The 24,751-nt window shown below is 41.7% G+C and overlaps 1 protein-coding gene across 8 annotated transcripts in view; it reads left to right on the top strand.

Moving 5' to 3' along the window:
• KMT2C (lysine methyltransferase 2C) overlaps nucleotides 1-24,751 on the top strand; it is a 979,844-nt gene that overhangs the window by 314,877 nt on the left and 640,216 nt on the right. For all 8 annotated transcript variants that reach the window (XM_029588444.1, XM_029588443.1, XM_029588442.1 and 5 more), the window contains exon 12: nucleotides 3,229-3,330. In XM_029588444.1, coding sequence (XP_029444304.1) covers nucleotides 3,229-3,330 — 102 coding nt within the window. The remainder of the gene's footprint in view (nucleotides 1-3,228; nucleotides 3,331-24,751) is intronic.

The following is a 24,751-nucleotide window of genomic DNA, read 5'->3' as shown; positions in this document are numbered from 1 at the left end:
ATAAGGGGATTAATTAGCGCCTATACAGCCCGCATCCAACTGTGGATTAACAGCGCGCTCAGCCCATAATTATGAGGCCAGGATTTACTTAACACAAGGAAAGAAAGCCTAGAGGGGATTTTGCCTCATACCATCCATCTCCCTGTTGAACACAGATATAAATATTTTTGATAAAATTCTGACTGAGACTCAGTAAACTAATGGGGATTCTTATCCATAGAGAGCAAACATGGGCTTCATTTCTGGGTGGCAATCCAGTAACATTATGCTGAAAACATTGGCTGTGATTGATTCTCAGTTAACTTCAGGGGATGATCAACTATATTGCTGCTGGATGTTGAAAAAGCTTTTGACAGGATGGAGTGGGATTTTTTATTTATTTATTTATTTTTTTGAAAGTAGACCCTAGTTCAGTTTGGTTTTGGGGTTAATTTTAGCAGCTAGGTGAGAGCCCTTTATTTTTTTTCCTTGAGTGGAGGTATGGGTTAATGGAGTATCTTCTGCTAGGTTTTGTTTGTTTAGGGGTAAGAGGCAGGGGTGTCCCTTTTCTCCTCATCTGTTTGTTCTAGTGATGGAGTCGCTAGCTAAATTGATCAGCAAATCCAGCAATATCAAAAGGATAATGTCAGGAACATAAGGTTGCTTTATTAGCAGATGATATGCTGTTTTATGTCTCTGATGTAAGTATTTCTATCCTGGGCTTACCTGAGGTGCTGAGGGTTTATGGTGAGGTTTTGTAGTATAAAATTAATGTGCAAAAGTCTGAACTTCTGCCCTTGGAAACACTCCTGGCTGACACCGCTCAGAGTTTCATTTCTCATTTTGGTGTGCAGCTGTTGAGCTAAAATATTTGAGGGTGCATGTTTCTACAGAAGTCGGTGATCTTTATCATTTGAATTATAAGCTGCTGCTTTCTAGATTGAAGGAAGAGGCAGTGAGGTGGTAGAGGTTACCTATGAGTTGGTTGGGTAAAGTTAATGCTATCCTTATGTACTCGCTGCCTAGGCTTTTATATTTTTGTTATGGTGCCCACATTGCTGCCTTCCACCTCTTCAAGATCCTAAACAACATAGTTGTAGGTGTGTTGTGGGCAGGTAAAGCTGCCCATATTAGCTTAAAAATTTTGCAGAGAACTAGAGCAGATGGGGGAGGGGGGATTAATTTCCCACACTACTTTGGATACTATAAGGCTGTGTTGTTTAATGTTTTAGCTCAATGGAATTCTCCCAGGCCCAGTCAGTTTTGGCTAGAGTCAGAACAAGTTGGGGTTCAGAGATGGGTGGTATCCTAGGGTGCAGATGGGATCTAGGAGGAATCTTGGATCAGGGATAGCAACTAAGATATGATAGACATATGCAAAAATGGGGAGGGGAGCAGCAGTTTCTTGGGATTACCCCCGTTTTAGAATGTAGAGAATTGTCCGCTTTGGACTTCTGCAGTCTGAGACATTATCCAGGGGTCACTTTTAAAGATCATATCTCAATTATTTAATCGGGGTGTTTTTCTCTGGAAGGATTTTAAGAACAATTTCCACTTAGATTCCTTTCCCTTGTTTGCGTTCCTTCAGTTGTAGGATGTGCTTGATAGTCATGGTCCGTGATGTCGTGACTAGAGCTCCAGCAATGGTGGGAAGATGATTTTTCTGAATAATAACCAGAAAGGTCAACTATGTAAAATTTATAGGGCATTGCAGTGGGCTAAAGATTGTAGGTCTCAAAGTTTTTAAAGCCTGGGAGAAGGATTTGGGTCAGGAATCCTTAGAAGAGGGCAGGATCTTTTGTTTGTGGACCTGTGGCAAGGCTCCCGGTCTTGGATATTATAGAGTAGTAGTATAATATTTGTACCTATTTATCTGAAAGCGATTGATAACTTTAAATCAGACCTTTGTCGGAGGACCTGTGGGCAGGTTGGCTGTCTTTCCCATATTTTGTATGCCTGCCAGACTATCAGTGCTATTGGGAACATGTTTCAAATGCTGTAGGGTTGAGTCTCAAGGAGGTCATGTTGAGTGCTCATTGCAGACTCTATGTATTATATTTCTGGCCACTTGAAGATCAGATGGGAGAAAGGCATCAGAAAACTATGACATTTTCTTATCAGAAGGAGAGTGATCCTTCAAAGCTGGGGCAAAGTTAATCCTCCTGTATGTAAAGATTGGTGTGATGAAGTGTGCAAGTGTATTGAGCTTGAACATGTCTCTGCTAAAACTAGAAGGAAGAACCGGATGGTTCAGAAATATTGGGAACCTGTTGTGCCGTATTTGACAACTCCTCAGACTACTGAATGGGGAATATTATGATCTCTCTTCTTCTTTACTATTCTATGATCTTTTTTTCCCTTGATTTGTGCGTTGAGTGTTGTGGGGGGAAGGGGTGGAGAGGACATTATAAAAACTATAAATCTGGGCAGTGGTTATACTCTGAGGGGCTCCATTTTGCATTCATTGCTGAATATTTTGCTTGTTTCTGTACCTTGACTTTCCTCTGTTGCCCACATTTAATGTTTTATGTATATTACAGTTTGCTCAATAAAAAAATGTTATACAGATACACATCATGTATGTAAATCTACTTTTTCAAAATAATGAAAGTGTCACATTATTTGACATGAAAAATAATGTAAATTTATGCAGATTTGCCACAGATTGTTGCTGAATTTCAGAAAGTTTGTTCCAGGATTTTCTAACCCTTGTTATATAATCTATCCCTGATCTTGTGTGGAGAATGGGGTGCTGAAACAATAGTTATAAATACAGGTTACATTTTCAATTACTTTATTCCTTGATCTATATTTTATGGATTTGACTACAGAGATGAGTTGCTATTTTCCGACATTAGTTACTAGAACACCAAATAAGACCATACATCTATTTAAATCAACACTGTATTATTGGTATACTGTTTACTGAATAGGTAATTTATTTTTTTTAAATGTATATTCTGCCTTTCAGCCATTTCATGTATGTAATCTGAATATTTAAAATCCTTGTTTATTTACATGTATATGGTATCCAGGGTTAAGAGTATTTCATGAACTACCTCTTCTCACACCTCTAGTGAATAGATATTTTTTAGGTCTACCCATGGCATGCTCCATCAGTTATTTTGGTATTGACAGGAAACCAGTTAAATATAAAATATGACTGAGTCATATAGCTTATTCTTTACAGAGAAAAACGGATTAATGTAATAACAATAAATGGGCCTGTTTCTCTTTAAACATGGCTAGATGAAATGGAAGTTGATGCAAGTGAGAAGATTACATTCCATGTCCAAGCACTTATTGATGATGGCCATAGTCCAGAATCAACAGTTGAAAACAGCCAAAATGGTAAGAAAATGTTATAAAACTGATGATTTTTGATGGATTGACTACATAGTGAACTGATTAGAGCACAGATTTGGAAATCTAGATGCCCAATTTGATTTTTGGATCATATCTATGGCTTTGTTAAGAAAGCTACTTAACCTTTCTGTGTGCAAACTTTGATTATAAGTGTTCTATAAAAAGGAATTTTTAACTACCATATTTTTCGCTCCATAAGACACACCTGACCATAAGACGTACCTAGGATTCAGAGGGGGGAAATTAAAAAAAAAAAATTTTTTTTGTGCTAAACCTGCTCTGTCCCCTGGAGTCTGTTCGTCTTATGGAGCAAATTAGGGGAGTTCATAACATTTTTTTTCTCCCCATTTTGTTTTCAGGTCTGGGGAGGGCCATTTCAGTCCACTCCCCAGATCAGAAAACTTTTATTTCCTAGCGTGTAGCAGATGGACTCAAAACAAGTGGGATATAGTGTGCTCGTGCTAGCAGTTGGAGATGGATCTGACGTCAGCACGGGTACATATACCCCCACAGGAAGTGTAGCAATTCAGTAATTTCCGTCTCCTATCTCGATGGAGCCCACGATCACAGAACTACACCACACACCTACCTCTACCAGCCAGAGTGCGGAATCAGATACGGTGGTGGTTGCAGCCCGGCCACATGAGCCGGGGGTCAAGAATGTCCTCCCCAAACTGGACCCTGCTTACTACGGATGCCAGCCTGAACGGATGGGGAGCACATTGCGAAGAACTCACCGCCCAAGGGTGGTGGAACAGAGAAGAGTCGGGGTGGAACATCAACCGACTAGAGGCACGGGCAGTCAGGCTAGCGTGCCTGTGATTTGCCCACAGACTTCGCAACAGAGCGGTCAGAGTGATGTCAGACAATGCCACCACGGTGGCATACATCAACCGACAGGGTGGAACCAGAAGCCAACAGGTATCCTTAGAAATAGCCCCCCTGATGACTTGGGTGGAAGCAAATCTCCAGGACATCTCCGCCGTCCACATCGCCAGGAAGGACAACGCCACGGCAGACTTCCTCAGCAGAGAAAGCCTACATCCAGGGGAATGGCAGCTGTCGCCCTCAGCTTTCCAGATGATTGTGGATCGGTGGGGGACGCCAGGCATGGACCTACTAGCGGACAGGTCCAATGCTCAACTACCCAGATATTTCAGCCGCAGGCGGGATCCTCTATCCCAGGGGATCGATGCCCTGGTACAGCCATGGCCTCAGGGGATCCTGCTATAAGCTTTTCCTCCATGGCCCCTGCTGGGTGCCATTATACACAAGATTCAGCGGCACAGAGGCCTAGTTCTTCTAGTGGCACCGGACTGGCCAAGAAGACCCTGGTACGCAGACATGAGAAGACTACTGGCAGGGACTCCACTACTCCTGCCTCCACACAGGGACCTGCTGCGGCAAGGTCCCATCCTCCACGAGGATCCAGCTCAATTCTCTCTTATGGTCTGGCCCTTGAGAGGGCTAGATTGAAGAAATGAGGATACTCGGGGCCGGTAATCGATACCCTCCTCCGAGCACGCAAGTTCTCCACATCACTAACATATATAAGGATCTGGAGAGTATTTGAAGCCTGGTGCGAAACTCACGGCACCAATCCACGTGCCGCTAAGATCCCTATCATTTTGGATTTCCTGCAAGATGGACTTCAGAAGGGTCTGTCCCTCAGTTCCATCAAAGTTCAAGTGGCAGCGCTATCCTGCTACGGTCCCCGGAGTGACGGCAACAGCATTGCCACACACCCAGACGTTTCACGTTTCCTGAAAGGAGTCAAACACATTCGCCCGCCACTGAAGTGTCCGGTGCCCCTGTGGAACCTCAACCTAGTGTTGGAATTTCTAGCGGGATCCGCCTTCAGACCCCTTCGAGGCCTGTCTCTCCGTTTGTTGACCTTGAAGATGGTGTTCCTGCTGGCTGTATGTTCAGCACGCCGCATCTCAGAGCTACAAGCACTGTCCTGCCGTGATCCATTCCTCAGAATCACTCCAGAGGCTATCCATCTTCGCACGGTTCCTTCCTTCTTACCCAAAGTAGTCTCCCAATTTCACCTCAACCAAACCATATCCTTTCCAACCACGGAAGGTTTGCTGAAGTCAGAAGAAGGTCGAATACTGCGTCATCTCGACATCGGCATAATACTGGCCAGATACTTGGAAATGTCAGAAGCAGTACGAAAGACGGACCATCTGTTCGTCCTTCACAGCGGGAAGAAGCAAGGAGAAGCGGCCTCACGCCAACCATCGCCCGTTGGATCAAAGAAGTTATCAAGGCGGCCTATGTAGAGGCAGGAAGACCACCACCTCTACAGGTTAAGGCGCATTCTACCAGAGCGCAAGCAGCCTCTTGGGCAGAAACTAGGATGCTGTCGCCTGCAGAGATATGTAAAGCGGCGACGTGGTCCTCCCTCCATACCTTCTCCAGGTTCTACCGTCTGGACGTTCAGGCCAGGGAGGACACAGCATTTGCGAGGGCAATCCTAAACGGACCTCGGGCAGCCTCCCGACCAGGCCGGGAGTAGCTTTTGTACATCCCACTTGTTTTGAGTCCATCTGCTACACGCTAGGAAATGTTGAGATTACTTACCTGATAATCTCCTTTTCCTTAGTGTGTGCAGATGGACTCAGCATCCCGCCCGGCTGCCGGTATACATGGGGATTCGCCGACTCATGGTAAGCCATGTTTGCTTATATAGGGCTTCCACCCTGCCGGGTGTCGACGCCTTCCGGTGAAGTACACTGGCGGTCTCCAGCTACCATCAATTGGTCAGGGTAATCCTGTTCATTTAAACGATCGGTCAGTCACACATATATCCATAAAAGGTTTTGCAAGGAAGATTACTGAATTGCTACACTTCCTGTGGGGGTATATGTACCCGTGCTGACGTCAGATCCGTCTCCAACTGCTAGCACGAGCACACTATATCTTACTTGTTTTGAGTCCATCTGCATACACTAAGGAAAAGGAGATTATCAGGTAAGTAATCTCAACATTTTTCTCTGGGAACCCACCCCCCCAAACCCCCCCCCCCACCCCAACCCTTTAAATTAATTAACACCCCCCCAAGACCTGCCAACTTAATTTACTACAACCCCCCCACCCTCCTGATCCCCTCCCAAGACCTGCCAACTTAATTTACCATAACCCCCCACCTCCTGACCCCCCCAAGACCTGCCAAAACTCCCTGGTGGTCCAGCGGGGGTCCAGGAGCGGTCCAGGAGCGATCTCCTGGGCTTGGTCTGTCGGCTGCCAGTAATCAAAATGGCGCCGACGGCCCTTTGCCCTTACTATTTCACTGGGGCCGACCAATGGCAGTGGTAGCCCACTGATCTGCTATCTTCACACCTTGTAGACAAGTCACTATATGATCTTTAAGACCACCAACCACACAACTATCTATGTTTTTGATAATAGAATTATTAATGACCACTGCAGTCTTAACCTTGCCCTTCTGAGCCCTACCCACTGATCTTCGAAATGAGATGATGATGCATTACTTGCACAGCTGGTCCTTGCTACAGGTTCACTTCCTGCTGTGCAAGACTGATGCTTTCCTTTCCTGTGAGCTTGCTCCTCCATAGTTGCATGGAGTGGAGTTAGGACTGTCCTACAACATCTGTGAATGACATCTGGTCCCACCACCACCTTCTACAGCAGTCCAATCTGCTGCTGATCTTGAGTGGGGAAGGATCACAGCAATAGTGACTCCCAAAAAGTGCTTCTTTTATGCTTCTAAAGGCAAAAACACTGTAGAAGCTTCCATGACTTAGCTGTGGCAACATCTTGAATCCCCGCTCAGATTACACCTACCAGTGGTAGAAGAACATACCATACGCAGCCTCCTTTTGGCCACCATTTCAGGAAGCAAGGCCCTTATGGCACGAGTTTGCAATCTATAAAATGGAAAATAAGGCCCTATGACCTAAAACTGCCTGTCTCTTGACATGTGAATCTATTATTGGACTTTTAAAACTGTAAAAAAAAATTCTAAGAAAATATTTTGTTGAGGAAAAAAGGAAAGTTGATATTGTTAAGGTGCTCTTTACTGGGGAAGCACCAAGTATCCCAATAAAAGATTTCAAGTTTCTGTTAAGAGTTGCTGAAAACTCTGTGCTTTGTATTTTGGGAATATTTTGGTGTGTTGACTGATAAATCAGTGTAGATATGAGCAGAAAGGCTGGAAAAATGGTAGAACTGTTCTGAAGAACAAAATTACCTGGATGTTAGACTAATAGGGCAGAACCAACATGGATTTAGTAAAGGGAAGTCTGGCCTTACATAAGAACATAAGAAGTTGCCATACTGGATGAGATCAAGGGTCCATCAAGCTCAGCATCCTGTTTCCAACAGTGGCCAATCCAGGATACAAGTACCTGGCAAGTACCCAAACATTAAATATATCCCATGCTACTAATGCCGGTAATATGCAGTGGCTATTCTGTAAGTAAATTTGACAAATAAGCAATTTATGGAATTCTCCAGGAACTTGTTCAAACTTTTTTAAACCCAGCTAAGCTAATTGCCTTAATCATATGCTCTGGCAATGAATTTCAGAACTTAATTATTGATACTTAGATCTTAGTTATCTCTGATTTGTTTTAAATGTGCTATTTGCTGACTTCATGAAGTGCTCTTAGTCCTTCTGTTATCTAAGAGTAAACAACTGATTCACATTTACCCGTACTAGTCCTCTCATGATTTTGTAGACCTCCATCATATTCCCCCTCAGTCATCTCTTCTCCAAGCTGAACTGCCCAAACCTCTTTGGCCTTCCCTCCTAGAGGAGCCATTCCATACCCTTTATCATTTTGGTTGCCCTTCTCTATATCTTCTCCAGTGCATCTCTGTCTATATGGAGATGCATTGACCTGCAATGAACACAGTACTCAAGGTGCGGTCTCACCATGGAGGCATTATGACATTTTCCGTTTTATTCACCATTCCCTTCCTAATAATTCCTAACATTTTTTTTTGACTGCCGCATGACACTGAACCGGCGATTACAATGTATTGTCCACTATGATGCCTAGATTTTATTCCTAATATGAAACTAATATCATGTAACTACAGCATGGATTATTTTTCCCTATATGCAACACCTTGCACTTGTCCATATTAAATTTCATCTGCCATTTGGATGCCCAATCTTCCAGTCTTGCAATTTATCACTATCCATTTGGGATTTAAAAAACTCTGAATAAGTTTGTGTCCTCTGCAAATTTGATCACCTCACTTTCCAGATCATTTATAAATATATTAAACACTGATCCAAGTACAGATCCCTGAAGCACTCTGCTGTTTACCTCTCTCCACTGAGAAAACTGACCATTTAATCCTACTCTGCTGATCTTTTAACCAGTTTGAAATCCACAAAAGTACATTTCTTAGCATCCAGTCAGATGAATCCAGAACAAGTGGGATATGCACCTCTACCAGCAGATGGAGACGGAGCAAACTGACATCACGGTATCTATACCCCTCCAGTGACAACCTGCCAGTATTCTCTGTCTCCAGCAGATGGTGGATGTGCATCTCCCTACTGGGGATTGCTTCATTTTGTAAAAAGAGAATTAAGGATATTACATTGCCATTCTGTACTGAGGTGACACCAAAAGATCCCTCCCCCCAGCTGAGAATTCCTGAGGTGATTTCTGTGGCCCCTCAGATGAGTGCCTTGGTCCGATAGGTAGTTTTTCAGCTGGCATGGACTGAGCTGCATAAACAGCTAAAAGGCAGCAGGTGGAAGAAGCCGAGTACGGTTTCTTCCTCTGCAGCCGGAGATCATCTCTGTACTGAGTCAGGTAAGGTTGAGCTCAGGTAAGTTTAAAAAAAAAAAAAAAAAAAGAAAGAAAATATATAATTTACAGAGTCGTGAAAGGAGGCTTTTGTGGCGTAGGGCTTCTGCCTTTTTTCTGGTCTCCATACTCGGTGCACCATTCCAATGTTCATCCCACTCCATGGGAGGTTGAGGGACAAGTGCAGCCCAGCGGGTTGATCAACCTCTGTAGGCTAGGCTCCGCTCTGAGGCTTTTTCGCTGCATTCCGCATGGTAGGCCGCAAGAGCATTTTGCGCATTTTTTTTAGGCTGCCCTCTACAGGATTGTCTGCTCGGCTTATGGTCTAGCTGCATGTCCAGGTTGTGGGTCCAGTTTTTGGATGCTTAGTCAACCTTGTATTCCATGCATCTAAGATGCCTTAATTGGCCGCACGCTAGCCTGAGTGCCCAAGTTTCATTGTGCACTTAAATTGTGTTTTACTGCACTTCGTTTTGGGATGCCTAGGTGTGAGACGCCGAAGTGTTGGATGGCTAATTTTTTGGACGCCTAGGTTGGATGCCTAGTGTTTTTGAACATACCAAAAACATTTTAAAAAACAGCTGGATGCATTCTTCCGGTTGCCGCTTACGCGCACTGTCGGCCATAATGGCACCCATGCCTAAGAAACCTAAGCACCTTTCTCTTTGCACTGCCTGTCATATTTGGGCATCTCAGCCAGAAGTGCCCGCTAACTTGTACCAGCGCTGCTTGGAGACTCAGGGAGAATTGTCATCTTCTGACATCACTAAGCCTGGTTCCTCCCAGCTGGATATAAGCCAGGGTACAGACAGCTCAGGTGGGGTGTCTGATTTTGGAACTCCCCTAACTGGTTCCTCAGCAGGGGATGGTAGCTCAATGTGTATGCATCAATTACCTCCTAGATTGGATGTTTCTACCTTTTCATGGGAAGAGTTTTTCCAGGGATTGCAATCCTTTCTTCAGGTGCAGTCTTCATCCCTATTTAATACTCCCAGAACAGTCACAGGTAGGAACTTTGCTGGGACCTACTGTTAAGTGCTAGAGTACTGCTAGTGCGGCAGCAGGACTTCACAATGTAGTTCCGGATCACATGGATGATGACACTGATCCAGACTCCCTTGAGGATGGTGAAATAACTCCAGAATTAGAACTGTATAGAACTATGCTACGGTTCTTTCATAAAGATGAGCTGCCAGCTCTGAGTTATTAGACCTTGAAAATGCTCAGAATTCCTAGAGCAGGTGCTGAGTCTGAGTGAAGGAAAAATCCTATTTTGGTTTCAATGCATAAAGCCTCCCCCCCCCCCCATGATGGATGCCATTCAAGAATTAATTCATCTTGAGTAGGGCGCCCCAGAGGCTAATTTCAAAGGGGGTCGGGTTTTGGAAGGCCTGTACCCTTTGGATCCAGTGTGCATGAGAGCGTTTGTTTTCCAAAGGTAGATGCACTTGTGTGTGCAGTCTCCAAGCGGACCACTATACCCGTGGAAGGAGGAGCGGCCTTGAAGGATGCTCATGATAGAAGGATTAAGACTATCCTTAAGCAAGCATTTGATGGAGTGGCAATGACCATAGATCGCTTCTTGTTGTTCTCTGGAGGCTCAATCTTGTTTACTCCTCTCCTATGAGGTTGATGGCTCTGGGGTGAACTCCAGGGCAATTATGGAGCTAGCTGCTGCTTTTTGGGCAGGTGCAGGCTGTGATTTGGTTCACTCTTCGACCAGAGGGAGTGGCTTCCATTGCAGCAGCTGGGCGTCAATTATAGCTGAGAAATTCATCAGCTGATTCATCTTTCAAGGCTAACTTTACCAAATTGCCCTTTAAAGGCGTGCTTTTATTTGGATGCGAGTTGGAAAAATTGGCCAGTAAGTGGGGCGAATCCTCCATTCCTCATTTGCCAGAGGATAAGAAGCAGATGCCATGCTCCTTTAACATGAGAGGTTGTACTAGAAGATCCAGGCGTTTTCATCCTTATAGAGGAACGACCCTTCAGAGATCTTGATTTTTTGGTATGTCTCAGTACTTTCATCCTCAACTGCCAAAAAGGGGCATGGGTTTGGGTAGTGGAACCTTCCGACCCTCCCAATGAAGGTTTCCTGACCCAGCCCTGGGAACAGGAGATAGGGGGGGGGGGGCACCTATCTCTTTTATCATAAGTGGGTTGAGATCACATCTGACCAATGTGCCCTGGAGGAGATATGAGAAGGATATTTGGTGGGGTTTCTCAGTGTTCCTTGGGATGTGTTCATGGTGTCTCTCTGCCACTCACCACAGAAGAAGCAGGCAGTAGAAGTTACTTTAATAAGGCTGTTCAGTCTGAAGGCTGTGGTTCCAGTGCCCAAGTCTCAAGAAAATACGGGGCTTTATTCCATTTATTTCATTGTGCATAAGCACAATGAAATAAATGGAATCAACTTCTGAATGCAGCGCGCATTCAGAAGTTGATGAAACAGCTCCATTTGTTGTTAAAAACTCTGTGCCTGACAGTATGGTCCTACCTGCACTTCCTTGGCTTAATGGTGGCAATCCTGGAAGTGGTCCCATGGGCAAGGGCAAATATGTGTCCTCTTCAGCGCTCCCTGCTGTCTTAGTGGAACCCGCAGTCTCAGGACTATTAGATTCTGCTCTTCCTGCTGATGGAAATTTCCTCCCAACTTCAGTGATGGTTGCAGGCGGATCATCTAAGTAAGGGAGTTTCCCTAGCGCCACCGAACTGGCTAATACTGACAACAGATGCGAGCCTCCTTGGTTTGGGAGCTCACTATCAGGAGCTGACAGCTCTAGGGTGCTGGAATACAGAGGAGTCTCTGGAGCATCAATCATCTGGAAGCCTGTTGGCATGTTTGCAGTTCAGCGATAGGCTGTAGGGTCGATTGCTCCGAATAATGTCAGACAATGCAACCACTGTGGCTTACATCAATCGGCAGGGAGGAACCAAGAGCCAGCAAGTGTTGCAGGAAATAGATCTGCTTATGGCATGGGCAGAAGTACATCTCCAGATGTTCTCAGCCTCACACATAGCAGGAAAAGACAATGTAAGAGCCAACTTTCTCAGTAGGGAGAGTCTGGACCCAAGAGAATGGGCATGTCAGCTGATTCTGCATCGCTCGGGGTTCCCCCTTACTAGACCTCCTGGTGACTTATCGCAGTGCGAAAGATGCACAACTCTTCAGTCGCAAGAGAAATCTGAAGTCATTGGGAATCGATGCCCTAGTGCAGGAGTGGCCAGAAGGCAAGTTGCTGTATGCCTTTTCCCCCTTGGCCCATGTTGGGCAGATTGATCTGAAGGATCGAGCGCCAGAGAGGGATGTTGCTTTTGGTTGCTCCGGATTGGCCCAGATAACCATGGTATGCAGATTTGCTGTGGCTTCTGGGGAACTTTCCCCTTCCACTTCCAGCACACAGGAACCTGCTAAATCAGGGTCTTGTTCTTCACGAAGATCTGACTCAATTTACTCTTACATATGGCCCTTCATAGGGCTAGATTGCTGAAACGTTGATACTCTGTGGCAGTGATTTCCACCTTGCTTAGGGCTAGAAAGTTCTCCATTCCCTTGGCCTATGTGCGAGTTTGGCGAGTGTTTGAGTCCTGATGTGAGGATCAAGGAACTCTTCCTCATTTGGCCAAGATTCTGTTCATTTTTGATTTTTTGCAGGATGGCTTGAATAAAGGTTTGGTCCTTAATTCCTTGAAGGTACAAGTAATGGCTCTCGCCTGTGTCAGGGGTCAAGCAAATGGTGGTTCCTTGTTGGCTCATCTTGATGTGACCCGTTTCCTGAAAGGAGTGAAACATCTTCGTCCTCCCTTGTGTGTTCCAGTACCCTTATGAAGTCTAAATTTGGTCTTGGATTTCTTAGTGGGTCCTATGTTTAGACCGATGCGTAGCCTGTCCTTGTGGTTACTGACCTTGAAAACGGTGTTTCTTTATTTTTTATTTATTTATTTAAAAGTTTTATATACCGCCCTGGGGGTAGTAGTCTATCCATCTTAGCGGTTCACAAAAAATAAAACATATACAATAGCATCATACATCAACATAAAATCTTAACATACATAATAATCATTACATTATAATCACCTTGCAACAGATACTAATGGATATCAACAGAATCGAAAATGTCACTCGATTATATTATATGCGCATGTAAATAAATACATTTTTAATGCTTTTTTAAACTCATTACGATTAACTGTTAGATATATTCAGGAATAGAGTTCCACAGAGTGTCCTGCAACAGAAAAAGCTCTTTTTCTGGTTAATGCTAAACTTGCAGATTTAATTGTTGGAATTTCCAGCATACATTTATCCAGGGATCTAAGTTGTCTGTTAGGTTTATATAATCTTAACATTGAGCATAACCATATTGAATTAGGGTTGTGTATTAAATTATGAATTGTAGATAAGATTTTATATGAAATACGAAATGATATAGGAAGCCAATGTAAATGATATAGAATTGGTGTAATATGGTCTCTACGTGTGGCATTACATAACATACGAGCTGTTGTGTTTTGAACAAGTTGCAGTGGTTGTAATGAACTTTGAGGTAGACCAAGATATAAAGCATTACAGTAATCTAGTGTGGACAATATTAAAGCCTGAGTAACAGAACAAAAGTCTTTTGGTAGCAATAGAGGTTTTATTTTTTTTTCAACATATGTATCTTGAAAAATGATCTTTTTACTACTTCAGAGATGTTTTTGGATAATGATAGCCGAGAATCAATAATCATTCCTAAATTCTTAGCGAACGGTTTAATGGGCATGGATTGATTTTCAAATGTAAAAAATTGAGGAGGTTTGTAATGTGAGTCGGGAATTGTGGATAAATAAATCAATTCTGTTTTATTAGTATTTAATTTTAATCTGTTGTGTGATAGCCATGTTTTTATTGTTGTTAAATAAAGATGTAAAAAAAATGTTTTTGACCAGGAATCAGTAAATGGAACTATGAATTGGATGTCAACTGCATAAATTTTGAAGTTTAAACTTAGTCCAGCTAAAAGGCGACAGAGCAGCAAGAGGTAGATGTTAAACAGTAAAGCGGAAAGAGCTGAACCTTGGGGCACACCTGTTTTAGTTGTGTACCAATATGATTTATGTTTGCCCATAGTGATTCTTTGCAGTCGGTTTGAAATAAAAGAAGAAAACCATTGTAAAGCTGAGTCTTTTATACCAATTTGGTGAAGATTAGCTAGGAGAATGTCATGATTGAGTGTATCGAAGACTGCTGATATATCAAGTAAAACTAAAATATAGTTTGTGTTTGAATCAAATCCCCTGATTATTGTGTCGAATGAAGAAATAAGTAATGATTCCATACTGTGGCCTTTTCTAAAGCCATGTTGATTATTATGCAAGATGTTATTGTCTTCAATATATTGAGAGATTTGATGTAATGCAGCTGATTCTATAATTTTTGCTATTGAAGTTAGAGTGGCAACTGGGCAGTAATTTGTTAAATCTAAATGATCATGGTTTTTCTTTTTTGGGATAGGCAAGACTGATGTTTTCTTGAGGTTATCTGGAAATAAACCTTGAGCAAAAGAAGCATTGATTATATTTGCATTGATTATATTTCTTGTTCTTCGAGGAGAGTTTCTGACCTGCTTGCCTTGTCTTGCCAAGAGCCTTTCCTCCGAGTGACTCCAAAGGCAATACAGCTACATACTGTTCCTTCTTTTTTTACCGAAGGTGGTCACTGAATTTCGCTTGAATCAGTCCATCTCCTTGCCGTCTCTGGATAGAGAGTGACATGTAGAAAAGTATTGTCTGTTATGTCTCTTGACATCCAAGGGTTATATCTGGTACCTGCAGGTTATTGAGACTTTGCAGAAAACAGATTGTCTGTTTGTTCTTCACAGCAGTACTAAACAAGGAGAACTGGTCTCGTGGGCTACAATAGCCTGTTGGATTTAGGAGGTAGTCACGGCAGCATATGTTGATGCTAGCAAGCCGTTGCCTAGTCAGATTAGTGCTCATTCCACTAGGGCTCAGGCAATGTCATGGGCAGAAGTTAGATTGCGGTCTCCCATTGGCATTTGCCAAACGGCAACGTGGTCCTCCTTACACACCTTTTCCAGGTTTTATCGTCTAGATGTGCAAGCTTGGGAGGATGTGGCCTTTGCAATGTGGTTTTGACTGGACTGCGGGCAGCCTCCCACCCTATTCAGGAGTAGCTTGGGTATATCCCACTTGTTCTGGATTCATCTAACAGGATGCTAAGAAATGAGAAATTACTATTTACCTGATAATTTCCTTTTCTTTAGGACAGTCAGATTAATCTTGCTTCCCTCCCTTGGCTGCCAAAGGTTTATAGTATGGTCCTTCTGTGTGTCTACATGTTACAGGGATTACTGGTGTCAGTCCAGTCCCTAGATTAATGTTACTACATTCTTATCTGAGCTTAGTGTTGCCTATTGGCCGAGTATTGAAATGGTTATCTGTTTTTAATCAAGTTTTTTGCTAGTTTGTCCACAGTTGCTTTTGAAGAGAATACTGGCAGACTGATGTCACTGCAGGGGTATATATACTGTGATGTCAGTTTGCTCAGTCTCCATCTGCTGGTAGAGGTGCATAACCCACTTGTTCTGGATTCATCTGACTGCCCTAAAGTAAAGCAAATTATCAGGTAAGTAGTAATTTCTCATTGCGTCCTATCCCATGACTTTTTAATTTTCTTAGAAGCTTCTCAAGGGGGACTTTGTCAAATGCCTTCTGAAATCCCAAATATACTCCAACTACCAGCTCACCTTTATCCACAAGTTTATTAAATCTTAAAAAAAAATAAATGTAGCAGATTGGTGAGGCCAGCCTTCTCTTAAAGTAAATCTATGTTGGCTGTGTTCCATTAAACCATGAATGTTTATATGTTCTCTGATTTTGTTCTTTAGAATAGTTTCCACAAATTTTCCCAGTACTGAAGTCATGCTCACCGGTATATAGTTTGCCAGATTACCTCTGGAGTTCTTTTTAAATATCAGGGTTATGTAGGCTAACTTCCAGTCTTCAGGTACAATGAAAAATGTTACAAATTACTAAGGATGGGCATTTGTTGGTCATTCGTTTCACAGTATGCGGGTATCTCTAGATTGTGCATAAGTGTCCGTGCTTGTACAATGGAAAATGTACCCGCTTAACATGAAATGAATGTGCAACCCTACAAATTACTGGGAATAAATCTGAAATTTAATTTTTTACTTCTTTTGGAACCCTGGAGTGTATACCATCTGGTCCAGGGTGATTTGTCACTCTTCAATTTGTTAGTCTTCTAGGTTCATCATGATTTGTTTCAGTTCATCTGAATCATAACCCTTGAAAACCATTTCTGGAATAGGCATATCCCCAATATTTTCATTGGTAAACATCAAAGCAAAGAATTTATTTAGTCTTTTCTTTTTAACTCTTTGATCATCTAACAGTCCAACAGACTCCCTCGCAGGCTTCCTGCCTTGGATAAACAGTATTTTAAAAAGTTTTTATTATGAGTTTTTGAATCTTAAGGCCAGCTTCTTTTCAAATTCTCTTTTAGCCTTCCAGTGCTCTACATTTAAAGGTGAATCTTAAAAGCCCTTCATGCGCCAAAGCTGGGAGATATGTGCAGAAATTATGCCCGCGCACAGCATGCGGATTTTAAAAAGTGTGCAAGTGCGCATGTATCTCCTGGTACATGCACAAAAATGTTTTCTTAAAAGGGCGGGGCGTGGTCTGTGGTCCTCTACCGTATAACTTGGATGGCTTATAAGTTGTAAACTAAAAAAATCTAGGCTAATTAGCAGGGTTTTAAGGGTTTGTAGCTAGCAGGGTAAAAGGAAAGATATGTAGCTAGGGGGCATTCGTAAAGGTAAAGGATAGGTCTTCCTAACTGGCAACAAACTGGGGAAATTGGTAATTGCATCGGCACGCATATCTCTTTAAAAAAAAACAAAACACTTTACATGGTAGAGGCAGCATTTACACACACATGAGCGCGCCCATATAAAATTGTATGCACATGTATGCGCTTACAGCCTATTTTATACCATGCGCTCAAATATGTGCATATGTTATAAAATGGCGATGTGCATTTGTGTGAGTCAGCATATGCACTTACATGTGCGCCTGTGTGGCTGTTTGAAAGTTATCATCTTAACTTACCAATCTTTATGCTTTTTCCTATTTTCTTCCCATGGATTCTTCTTACAGTTTTTTTGAAGGAAGTGTTTTTGCCTAAAATATCCTCTTTCACTTTGCCTTTTAACCAACCTGGCAGTCATTTTGCCTTCCTTCCACCTTACTTAATGCATAGAGTACATTTGGACTTCGCTTCTAAGATGGTATTTTTAAACAATGTCCACACCTGCTATTCTCTCAATCTTTGTAGCTGGACCTTTCAGTTTTTTCTAATATCCTCCTCATTTTATCAAATTCTCCCTTTTGAAAATTTAGTGCTAGAGCGGTAGATTTATTTTTCTCTCTATCAGTCAGTAATTCAAATTTGATTGTTATCACTATTGCTAAGTGACCCCATCATGTTACCTCTCTCACTAAATCCTGCATTCTGATAAGAATTAGATCTAAAATAGCTCCATCTGTTCTTGAATCCTGAACCAATTGTTCCATGAAGCAGTCATTTATTTCATCCAGAAATTTTACCTCTCTAGCATGTCATGATGTTACCCAGTCAATATTGGGGCAATTGAAATCTCCCATTATTATTGCATTGCCAGATTGGTTAGCTTCCCTTATTTCTCTTAACATTTTATCGTCTATCTTATTTTGGCCAGGTGGATGGTAGAGTTGGCCAAAATGGCTTACAAGTAAAAACATTCATAATAATAAACATAAAACATCTAAAAGGTTTCCAAAGGAAAGGAGTGAAAATACAAAACAATGACAGTAAAGCCTGTGTTCATGCAAAGACTTGGAAACTGAATTTATAAGGTGGGCAACAAGCCAAAAGCAGTAGAAAACAGATGGGTTTTCAACATTTTTTTTAAAAGTCTTTCGGATTGGTAATTTGCCTTAGAGAATCTGGGATGGAATTCCAGAGTAATGGACCTACGATTGAAAAAGCTCATTTCTTAGTTATGCTAAGTCTGGCAAGATGGTTTGAAGGGACTTCAAGCTGGTATTTATTTAAGGACTGCAGGTGTCTGGTTGGTATACGTGATGAAAACACATCCATATGGAGGAGTGATTATGTATGAGATTGTGTATAATGGATCAAATTTTATGTTGGACTCTGAACCTAGCTGGGAGCCAGTGCAAGGAAAACAGAACTAGAGAAATATGATCTTTCTTGGAAGTGCCTGTTAGGATATGGGCAGCAGTATTTTGAATCAATTGCAGGGGTCGGAGGGTGTAGTCAGGGAGGCCAAGATAGAGGGCATTACAATAGTCTAGTCCAGTAAATATTAAGGATTGCAACACAGTATGAAAGTCTTCAGGGAAAAGTAGAGGGCGCAGATGTATTAACATCTGAAGTTTGAAGAGAGAATTCTTTACTACTGTCGCTTTGTGATGTGACATGGATAAGTCGGAATCAAGGAATACCCCAAGAATTTGAGCTTTAGATATTATAGGGATAGAAATATCAACAGTCAAATATGGAGGGGGGACTGCATGTAGAGTGAGAAATTGTGGATAAATGAAGAATTTAAGTTTTTGATGTATTGAGTTTGACTGTTGTCGGTTAACGGATGTTGATGGTTTTGATATAGAGGCTTATGGAGGATAAGGTGTTTGACCAAGAAGAACTGTAGGGGATGAAAAATTGAATGGCATCTGCAAAGATCTTAAATTGAATTCTAAGACTATCAAGCAGGTGGCAAAGGGGTAACAGATAAATGTTAAATAAAATGGCAGAAAGAAATGACACTTGAGGAACGCCAGAGGAAATGGAATACCATTCATAAAAATAAGAACCTATGTTGATTTGTTGTGGGCAGTTGAGTAAGTAGGAAGTATCAGCAAGGCTAGCTGAATGTAAACCAGAAAGTAGAATTTGACTGTCTAATGTATCAAACACGGCAGACATGTATAGTAACACCAAAATATAATCTGTGTTAGAGTTAAATCCACGCAGTATATTATCAAAGGAAGATAGTAGAAGGGTTTCTGTAATATGGCCCTTTTTAAAGTGGTTTCGGTGAAGAATAGTATTGTCTGACATGTAGTCGGGAAGCTGATGTAAAACTACTGATTCAATTATTTTTGCAAAGGAAGTGAGGGAAACAAGAGGACATAAATTATTGAGATCAAATGAACCTAGTGTTTTTTGGTTTTTTTTTAACTGGAAGAATTGAAGTTTAAGGGCATCTGGAAATATACCTGAGTCAAGCGATTGGTTGATTAATTGACATATAAAAGGACAAGCAAGACTATTTAGGGCTTTTAACAGGTGGCCTGGACATGGGTTGAACGGAGAAAAAGAGTTTTTGTTTTTTGAAGAATGCAAGCTATTGTGGAAAGATCAACCAAAGTGAAAGCAGACCAATTAGCGATTATGGTTGAGGATGCCACCTCTTTATTGTGTATTAGCTCATGGGCTTGGTCCAGTGTTTTACAGAGCATAACTTTTCCATCCTTCCATATTTTTTATTTTGCTGGATTATAAAAGCGCGAAGCGTATTCCTTTATTTACCAAGTCACTGCTGAAAAGTCCAGAAAAATCATAATTTTGCATGACTCGTAGGCAATTGCTCTAAGTCTCTTATATGCGGTGAGAATTCTGGTTTTCTGTGCTTAGTTCAGGAATCTGGCAATTACAAGGTGAGGTCGGTCCCCCGGTTGCTTTTTAATTCCAATCCTGTGGGCATGTTCTACAATTAGAGTGCCTTGCAGGTCTGGCAGATCTAGCGCTTTAGGGAGCCACTGTTCAAGAATTGTGCTGAGCTCTCTGTCCCCAATGTCTTCTGGCAGGCCCAGAAATCTCAAGTTATTGCGTTGGGAACGGTTCTCAAGGTCCTCAGTTTTTTCCTCTGCGGCCTTCAGCTTTGCTTCTAGCTGTATCACAAGTGTGGTGAGTGCGTGTGTGTCATCTTCAACCACCGAAATGTGGCCTTCTGCCATCTCAGTACGCCTGCCGAAGTCCTGAATCGAGTCTTTAAGTTCCTGAAAATGTGTGGAGATGCTGTCAGATTTGTGATCTAAAGCAGCCACTACTGCCACAGTCAGCCTGGTGACTGTCACCTCATGTTAGGGGAGATCTGCCAGAAATTCACACCGCTCCACCATTTTGGCGTCAGTAGGCTTTTCTTTCTCCTTGCCTTTGCGCACCAACTTCGAGGTCATGACTAGACCTTCTGGATGCTGGCTGTGAGTTTCTTTGCTTGTCCCTGGCTCTTAGGCAGTAGTATACCATGCAGGTCGTTGAGAAAAAGTTGCGATAGGGCTCAATAAGTTGTTTATTAGGAGGGGTGGCACCTGGAGCTCCTCTGCATGAGACTAGCTGAGCTCACTGCATCATGTGATCTCCTACATGATAGTCTTTAAGTAATACAAATTATAAAGTACCACATCAACAATTAAATTATTGAATTTTTCAAAATTTACATTTTTCAGCGCAAGATCCCATCATTCATATACCAGATGTGGTTGTTTTTAGACCTTCATACCATTCCGTGGTTTTTTGGGCTTATCTGCTCCTTGCTTAAACCGCTTATGAGATCCATCTTTAATCATCAGTCTTTCCACCACCAGTAACAAATTCTTTTTTATATTTTTTTCAAAGGTTTTTCTGTTTATGTAAAAATATGCAATATTATTTTTCCAAGCGAGTATTAAATTCATCTTATTTCGTTTAAGTAGAAGTAAGCTCAGGATACTTTCCTTTAGCTGATAAGAGTACAGTTCGACATGATCACGTTTCGCATCCCAGCTGCCTCAGGAACCTCTCTCTGATATCGGGTTTACACTCCATTGCTAGAGGGATGTTCTTTGTTTCATTTTAGGTTTTTCTAAAAGGACAAAACATTATCACAACCACTTTTCTGAGATTTAACTTGCCTTATCCTGCTTCAGGTATACACTTACAAATCCGCGAGCATTGTCATTACGTCATTGTGGTGCGGGAGATGCCTCCTACTGAGGTGATCTCCGCAGTCTCGTTTTTATACGCATGCTCCTAACGTAAATCAGTGAACAGATAGCTCATGATTGTGCACAGATGAAACTGACTTGAATTCAAATCATGGAGATTTACATAAACTGAGCCCATTCTATTTCTCAATTCAGCCCGTAAGGGGAAACCATATGTAATTGAAAAATCCAGCGCTGTTCATGCTGCCTTAATTGTTTTATCCTATCTCTAACCAATGTTTGGGAATATATTCTAATACTGTCCATCTTAAATCTTCAAAGCGATGTTGTTGCTCTAAAAAGTGTGCCATCAGAGGCGCCTTCTATTTTTAAACAGCTTTTGTGTTCAATCAGTCTTGTTCTCATTAATCGCTGTGTCATCCCGACATATATTAAGTTGCAAGGGCAAAAAATTGCATATACTACAAAACTGGCTTGAAAAGAAAATTTCTCAGGTAAAGCGATTTGTAGTCCTGTGGCTGATTGGACAGTTGTTCTAGGTGATTTTAATGTGCAGTAGATGCAACCTTCATCTTCGCCATGAACAGTGCACTCTCCGATCATGGCATGCGGGGTCTCCTCTGCCACTTTCTGTGCAGAATTTGGCAATTCTGTGTAGGGGGGCAATTCTGCACAAATTCTGTGCTCCGCAGTAGCGCAGAATTCCCCCAGGACTATGATTTGCTACTCTATAGTTTATCTGTTTGTCCTATTACATCTTCCAGGTTCACCGTGATGTTCTTCAGTTATTCTTAATCACCACTGAATACCGTTTTTAGCACAGGTATCTCCCCCAACATTCTCCTTAGTAAACACCAAAGCAAAAAATGTATTTAATCTTTCCATGATGACCTTAACTTCCCTAAGTGCCCCTTTTACCTCTCTGTCATCTAATGGTTCAACTGACTCCCTCACAGGCTTCCTGCTTCAGATACATTTAAAAAAACGTTTATTGTGCATTTTTGCCTCCATTCAGCCTGCCTTGGCCCCAAAGAGTTTTTTTATTTATGTATTTAAAATATTTGTTGTACACCTTTCCATGGTGGGGTACAATAAAACCCAGAGAAGAGTTTACCAATTTGTTGCAGAGTTCAGGATATAAGGCCTATTTGTCCTTCAATATTTAGATAACATGCATTATAGGACAGATGTACCTAGAGTACTGCAATGCTCACAAGCTGATTTCCTTATTGCAAGAGCATAGATGAATTATCAATTGGGACACAAGTTCTCTGGACCTGTCACAAGATCTGTCTCACTTGGAAGCTAGTTTCTGTTCCATTCTGAGAATAGTTAAGTTATCAAAGAGCAGTGTCTCTATCATCCCATTGAAAAAACATTTCAATATACTGAACGTAGCCTCTTCTTGTCTTTGCCTAGGAATCTTGAGAGTCAAGGAGAGATCACGCCAAGAGCTAGTTTCATAGGTGAATTCCACATTATTCACTTATGTACAGTTTCCTGCACTGAGATAAGACTTACAGTTTCAACTGAACCTCAACAGAGAAGTCAATGGTAGTGAAGGGCAGGCTATTTCAATACTGTGATCTCTCACTGTAACAGTGACAGGAACAGGATTAAGGAGTTGCAGTATTGCAACAACCTGCACTTCTCACTGTCTTCAGAACAAAGGAAAGGGATTGATAACGAGGAAACAATGGATGGAAAAAGGTTAACCTCAGGGATCTGTGCTTGAACAAGTGCTATCTACGAGTAATATATTTATAAATAATCTGGAAAGTGTTACGATGAGTGATGTGATCAAATTTGCAGATGACACAAAATTGTGCAGAGCAGTTAAATCTCAAGTGGATTGTGATAAATTGCAGGAGTACCTTGCGAGACTGGAAGATTGGGCTTCCAAATGGCAGAAGAAATTTAACATGGACAAGGGCAAAGTGTCACATATAGGGAAAAATAACCCTTGCTGTAGTTACACAATTTAGGTTCTATCTTAGAACTTACCACCCAGAAAAGAGATCTATGCATCATAGTGGATAATACATTGAAATCGTCAGCCCAGTGTGCTGTGGCAATCAAAAAAGCAAGCAGAATCTTAGGAATTATTAAAAAGGGAATGGCAAATAAAACAATGGATGTCACAATGCCTCTGTATTGCTCCATGGTGAGACCGCATCTTGAATACTGTGTGCAATCCTGGTCTCTGCATCTCAAAAAAGATATAGTTGCACTGGAGAAAGTGCAGAGAAGGGCGACCAAAATGATAAGGGCATGGAACAGCTGCCCTATGAGGAAAGGCTAAGGAAGTTAGGGCTGTTCATTTGGAAAATAGACGACTGAGGGGGGGCATATGATAGAGGTCTACAAAGTCATGAAAGAACTTCAAAGTTAATGTAAATCGATTATTTACTCTCTCAGATAATAGAAGGATCAGGGGGCACTCCATGAAATTAGGAAGTAGCTCATTTAAAACAAATTGAAGAAAATTATTTTTCCCTCAGCGCATAGTTAAGCTCTGGAATTCAATTCCAGAGGATGTGGTTACAGCAGTTAGTGTAACTGGATTTAGAAAAGGTTTGGATAAGTTCCTAGAGGAAAAATCCATATCATGCTATTAATAAGCAATAGTAGCTTGAGATTTATTTGATGTTTGGGTACTTGTGACTTGGATTGGCCACTGTTGGATACTGGGCTTGATGGACCCTAAGTCTCACCCAGTATGGCAATTCTTATGTTCTAACTCCCTAGAAAGCAACAATTTTTATGTCAGTTGATTGGTGATGCCCGCATACAGTCTAGCAAATTGACAAGAAAAATAAGGGCAGATAAAGGAAGCACAACCCAGCGACTCTGTAGGCCACAACTCCCAGAAACAAAACAGGTTAAATGCCAGCAGGTTGGTGGGTACTAAGTACCATTCAGTAAGACCAAGACAGGATATAGGTAGTGGGATGTCTGGGCAACAATCTCACTAGTTTTGTAGCTGATTGGATTGTTACAAAACTAGGGGGGGGGGGTACTGGATATTGTATTAAACATGCTTATCTGTCCCAGATAGTAGAGACCCCAAAAATAAGACCAGAAAAACTGATTTGGATAAGCTTATACAGCTGGCATCTGGGTTAAACCCTTAGCAATGTAGAACAGAGTAACTTGGCAGACCAAATGGGCCAATTAATATTTATTCTCTATCATCTATGTATTAAAATGACATTCTTTGCTCTAGTTTATGATCACATCATAGACAGAAACAAGTGTCTGAACATACCACTGTCTGTACAGACTATGATGAAAAAAACCCTCTAGTTTGCAGCCATTCTGCATCAGTCTGCTTAGGCATATTGGTTTTCACAAGACAAGTCCCTATATGTGAATGTCCTAGAAATGAAGGCTGCGCTTTTGGTCTTGACAGTTGTTCAAGATCAGAGTTGTGACAAATGCCTGATATGCTAATCAAACAATGTGAGGATGGTAAGCCATTTGAACAGAGAAGGTGACACAGGGCATTTTTATTTTATTTATTTTTATTTAAATTCTTATATTCTGTAATTCTAATAAAATTAATTGTGGAAAGACAGACAACTATGCAT

This window comes from Rhinatrema bivittatum, chromosome 2 (genome assembly GCF_901001135.1).
Source record: "Rhinatrema bivittatum chromosome 2, aRhiBiv1.1, whole genome shotgun sequence".
In the NCBI taxonomy this organism is placed as follows: domain Eukaryota; kingdom Metazoa; phylum Chordata; class Amphibia; order Gymnophiona; family Rhinatrematidae; genus Rhinatrema; species Rhinatrema bivittatum.
This window is presented reverse-complemented; position numbering and strand designations above follow the sequence as displayed.